This window comes from Anopheles aquasalis, chromosome 3 (assembly GCF_943734665.1).
Source record: "Anopheles aquasalis chromosome 3, idAnoAquaMG_Q_19, whole genome shotgun sequence".
Classification (NCBI taxonomy): Eukaryota; Metazoa; Arthropoda; class Insecta; order Diptera; family Culicidae; genus Anopheles; species Anopheles aquasalis.
Genome location: NC_064878.1, coordinates 64103549 through 64108548, shown reverse-complemented (window position 1 = coordinate 64108548; position 5000 = coordinate 64103549). Strand labels below are relative to the sequence as shown.

General features: G+C 50.0%; 2 protein-coding genes across 10 annotated transcripts in view; both read right to left on the bottom strand.

The window, feature by feature from the left end:
- LOC126577885 (potassium voltage-gated channel protein Shab) overlaps positions 1-369 on the bottom strand; it is an 84157-nt gene extending 83788 nt beyond the window's left edge. For 8 of the 9 annotated variants that reach the window (XM_050239893.1, XM_050239898.1, XM_050239900.1 and 5 more), the window contains exon 1: positions 251-369. The gene's annotated coding sequence lies outside the window, so the exon portion shown is untranslated. The remainder of the gene's footprint in view (positions 1-250) is intronic. The other variant, XM_050239896.1, reaches the window with a different exon arrangement.
- A 568-nt stretch (positions 370-937) lies between these two features.
- Positions 938-5000, bottom strand: part of LOC126577913 (uncharacterized) — a 5179-nt gene continuing 1116 nt past the window's right edge. The window contains exons 3-9 of the mRNA XM_050239961.1: positions 4892-5000; positions 4580-4819; positions 3473-4507; positions 2689-3405; positions 2465-2616; positions 1454-2389; positions 938-1365 (exon numbers count right to left, since the gene is read on the bottom strand). The exon at positions 4892-5000 is cut by the window's right edge and continues 627 nt beyond it. Of these exons, the coding sequence (XP_050095918.1) occupies positions 1189-1365; positions 1454-2389; positions 2465-2616; positions 2689-3405; positions 3473-4507; positions 4580-4819; positions 4892-5000 (3366 nt within the window). The 3' untranslated portion in view covers positions 938-1188. The remainder of the gene's footprint in view (positions 1366-1453; positions 2390-2464; positions 2617-2688; positions 3406-3472; positions 4508-4579; positions 4820-4891) is intronic.

The window sequence follows — 5000 nt, the reverse complement described above, 5'->3', positions numbered from 1 at the left end:
TGCAGACGAAGGCGGGCACCGCCTTGCACGATACAGGATCTCAGGCAGGCTGGGCTTGCGGAGCGAAAAATTTAACACCACCGCACCAAGAGGTCCTCCAACTCCTTCCTCGCTAGCCACCAATGGTAGACGATGTAGGATTTGAAAGTACCAGTCCCCGACCCTCGGTCGCTTTCCACGCTTCACCGTTACAGTACCACCGAACGGATCATTTTTATTCGGGAATAGTTTGCCTCGACGGAGCGCTCACCCAGATTGAGGATCAGTGTCGAACGAAGGAGAAGAGGAGAGGGAGGAGAGGGGCGGTGGAAAGTGGTTCCCGATCCGTGATCCCGGGTAGCAGCACTCGCTTACTCACTGTCCTGCCCGTCACGAAAGGAAATTTTCTACTGAGCAGCGCTGCTCGTGCTGAACGCTCGATTGCCCCCATTCGGTTGCTCGCGGCCTCCCCCCAAAAAGGATATAGTCTCTCTCTCCCTCTCTCAAACTGTGCTCTCTCCAACTCCCTCTCTCGCTCTCTAAATAGTACAACCCGTTGGTGCTCTCGTTCGTCGTATAGTACTAACTCTTCGAATCACAGAACGGCTCACCCGAAGCATCTCAGTAGACACAGTCGCTGTAGTGAGAAACACGCAGCCTCCTAGCCGAATGTTGATTCGGGGTGGAAAATTCGGAGCACCACGTGAGAATCGTTGTTCCGACCACCGTTTTCCATCTCACCGATTCTCCCGTAATCTCTCGTTCGCTCTCGCCCGTATGATAAGCGATTTGTCGTTGCAGGTGTTTTCCACTACACGCTTTTGACCGGATTAGTGCTCCCTGCTGTGTGAAACACGACCGTTTCAAACATCGTTCAGCTCACCTCAACCGTTTTTCCACAGCTGTTCACCGTTATACTCCCTTGAACGAAGCCACAGAAACATACCCCAGCAGCAGGTTGGTAATGATGGTGTTTAATGAGATTTATTTCGTTGATTCAATTCAGTTAGCGATTGCAACAATGCGCATTGTACTTTTATTATAAAGAATAACATCGGCAGTGTGTCTTATGCCTAATTTTTGCACTCATGTCGCAGGAGATTCCAATGATACTGTAATACAAGGCACTGCCAATGGTATGGCAAGCATGGCAACTATGCTTTGGTCGGTTTAGTCTTTGGGGATCTGGATCTGATGTCTTGGTTGTACTTAGGATGGCAACTTCGCTGGACCGTTGCCATTTAGGGCTCTAGGAGGAGCAGTTACTAGTAGCTTTTTCAAAACGCTCTCCACCAGCGCGTTTGTGTCGGCCCCAAAATCTTCCGGCACATGCAAGAGTCGCCGGTTTTCTGCATCATCCAGCAATGACAACCAAACTGGAGTATGCTGAAATAGAACAGTGAAATAGAAAAAATGAACAATCAACGGAACATCATCAACCGGCATTCGCAGCCGACGAGATCGCAGGATTTACCTTGAGTGCAGCGAAATTCCCGCACAGGACCATGCACTGTCGGGCACGGGTTAGGGCAACATTGATTCGTTCCGGCGTATTGAGAAACCCTGTGCCGTGTGAACGTGCCAGCGATACGATCACGACATCGTATTCCTTACCCTGCACCGAGTCGATGGATAGCACAGAAATGTGTTGCAACCGTTGGCGTTCCAATTCCTTGTCAATCTCGTACTTATGGCGCTGGTAGGGCGTAATAATCGCGATACTCGTACCCCGGCGGCAAATTAGCCTCACCTTCCGAACCAGCTGTACCACCACCATCATCTCATCACGGTTGTACACGTGATGCTGCACTTGCGTCTGGTTCTGATCGTAATCCAAACTGACGACGAGGTACGGAATCACCGGTTGTTTACGATACAGAGCCGTCGTTATTGGATCGCTGATAAGCGCTCCGTTGTAAAAGTATTCATTCGGCCATTTGCATATGTCCGGATGCATACGATACTGAATAACCAGCTCCTTCACACCGGCCCTCTTTGCGCCGGAAACGCTGTAGCACCGGTAGATGCGCGCGAAGAGAGACTGCCGAAAACCGGCAACGCCGGACTCGCGTGCGAGCGCAGTGGCCGGTAGCTGCTTGATGTCCCCTACAAGTATGAGCTTCGACATCCCATACTGGAGCGGTAGCAACGAGGACGCTTCCGTGCACTGAGTGGCCTCATCTATGATACAAAAATGGAAGCTTACGTCCGATGCTATCGTGTAGAGTGAGTGACAGCTCCCGAGCGTCGTGCACACAATGTCCGCTTGCTTCAGTATGCGGGCGCGAATCTTGTTAATAATTGATTTTTCGGTGCTCTTCAAATTGCCAACCCGCCGTCGCACCTCCTTTACCGGCACATCCTTAAACCTTGACTCTAATTTCAGCGTCTGTTTCAACTGTTGCATATCCTGTGAGGAGTGTGTAGGAGTGTTCATTAATCGAAACCTGTTGAACAAATTATCACGGTAGCTTCGATAAATTACCGCGAGCTCTCTGCTAGCTCCAGTATGAACCGCACGACTGCAGTAGTCCAGAATGTATTGACATGTTAGAACGTCGAGATAGATATCACGGCAGTGATAATCAATTTTTTCCGGTGTTCCTATCCGCACCACTTTGAACTGTTTATCAGATGCTGTAAAGTATGGAGTGAAGAGGTACGCAATGAGCCAGCCGTCGTACTCTAGACTGGTGTCCTTGCACTTACCTATCACTTTTTGCAGCTGGTACAGTTTACTGGCAATCACATCAACGGCCGTGTTCGATTGCGCACAGATCAGTATCTTGTTAGTAGCCGATGCTTCTGACGTGCCTTCTGCAAAGTCTGCATTCGGATCGAGTCGCCAGAGCTCGACTGCCAGCTGACTGATGAGACGTGACTTGCCAGTTCCCGGTGGTCCCTGGATGAGCGAAATGCTGGATCGGCTCATCCGAGAGCACTCATCCAAGACGGAGAGCATAATCTGCATTTGCTGATCGTTCAGGGTTTGCGGTGGGGTACGTGCCATGATGATATCACGCAGTTCTGGCTGTCCTGAGAAGCCATTGCCGGGTGCGACCAACACGTCTTGATTGTGAGTGGGTGATAGGACATCTTGCTTCAGGAGTGAGTATTCTAGCAAGTCTAACGCAACCAGCTGCCGAATGTGCGGATTCAGAACCGTAATTGACCGGAAAGTGATCGGTCCCCATTGGCCAACCGTTTCGTCAATCGTATCGCTCGCTATGTATAGCAGACAACTATATCGGGCACATCGCTGCACTGCGCTCTCTCCTAGTCGGTCCGAACCATTGCCGACTGGTCTAGCGTTCGTAGCCACATAGGCGAAGCAACGGGACTGCTGACCACTGAAAGTACAGCACTGCAGTATACCGATTTCACTTAGCGACAAAAATCGATTTACTACACTAGAATCTGTATACACTGCAAAGGAAAAGCGGAAAAAATTAAGCATCTGTCCACAGAAACAAATCGAAAACCAAACACTTACTTTCGCAAATCATTTGTTTCACCTGTTGCCTCATCGGTTTAATGCACTGGATTGAAACGTGCCATATCACAGGGGCTGTTTGCTCCTTATGCAGTGTCCAAAGGTCATGCTTCAGCTCTAGTAGTAAGATCGGACGCAAAGTAGTTCGGAAGTTTTCCACTGAGCAATACCTTTCCTTCTGCATTGGAGCCAAATCAGCAAGCGGTTCTGTGGCGGAAGTACAAAAGTCGGTGCTCCAGGACACGATTGTAGAGATTTCTGTCAACTCTTGATCTTTCATTATTGACATCAGCTGTTGCGGAGGTTCGGGCGATGCACGCATCCTTTCAATATAGGTCGGGACGATTTTCATTTGAACCTCCGTAGCAAACCTCACCCGTGCTTGCCGCTCAGTCTGTGGATCGCTACTGTCTGGTTCTTTGTAGAGGTTTTTCTTTTTTAACAACGGTTTCAAGGCCACTGACGTCTTCCGTGCCGTCGATGTAGACGGTCTATCCCGGGCGATGTTGCTCTGTCTGCAACTGAAAGTGCTTGTGCTTGGAACAATAGCGCTCTTATCGCCAGAGCTACTGCCGCAGGAACTAGTGGTCCTAGGGGTATTAGTCGTAGGTTTAGAACCAGCACCACCGGTGGTAGCGCTAGATGGTTTGTTGTGAGATACGCTGGTGCTGGTGTAAATAACGTTTCGGAAACTCAACTTTTGAGCCGGAGCATATCGCGTTGAGTCGTCGATGTCATTAAGAAGAGTGGTTACTTCCGTAGATTGGGTGCAAACGATACTTTCTTCGAAAGCCGCCGGTCGCGAAACCGACGGACGTCGAGCAGGCCTCGGAACATCCAGGTCAGTCAGGAACTGACCACGGTTATTCGGTGTAAATTTAACACCAGGCACTGTGCCCACCATTTTAGCCTTCCGGCTATCGGTATCCTCTGCTGTCTTTTTGGCAGCGTCCTTCATCGTTATCTCACGCAATCTTTTCGCCCGTTCTTCCTTATTGGCTTGTGTTTGGCTGGTTTGCGGTGGTCGGGACGAAACTGAAAACAGACAAAAGCAGGATGGTGTTAATGTAATCGCTAACTCAATTCCCTTTTTGCTGCAACACTTACCACTGAGGCGGCGTTTGTTAAGCATAGCATTGAAGCTAGTGTGCGCAGCAACGGATGCTCGGCGTTGGCTTATCGATGACTTCGATCGCTTAGCCTTCCGGGGCTCAGGTTCATCCAGCAAACAAACCGATTTGCGTCGGACAATGGTAGCGCTTGACATCGGACGATCAACGGAATCTATACTCCTCCCAGCCGAGGATACCGGTGGGGGCACAACTTCTGGAGGCGGCACAACATCCGCTTGTGGCAAAATTTCCGCAGGAGGTACAACTTCCGCTTGTGGTACAATTTCTGCAGATAGCACTACATCCAGCGGAGGCGATACAGTGCCCGATGATGGCACAGATTGAGACATTCGCATATCAGAATCTTTTTTCAGATTCAAAAATCCGCCCTGCTCGTCATCTTGCACGTCCTGACG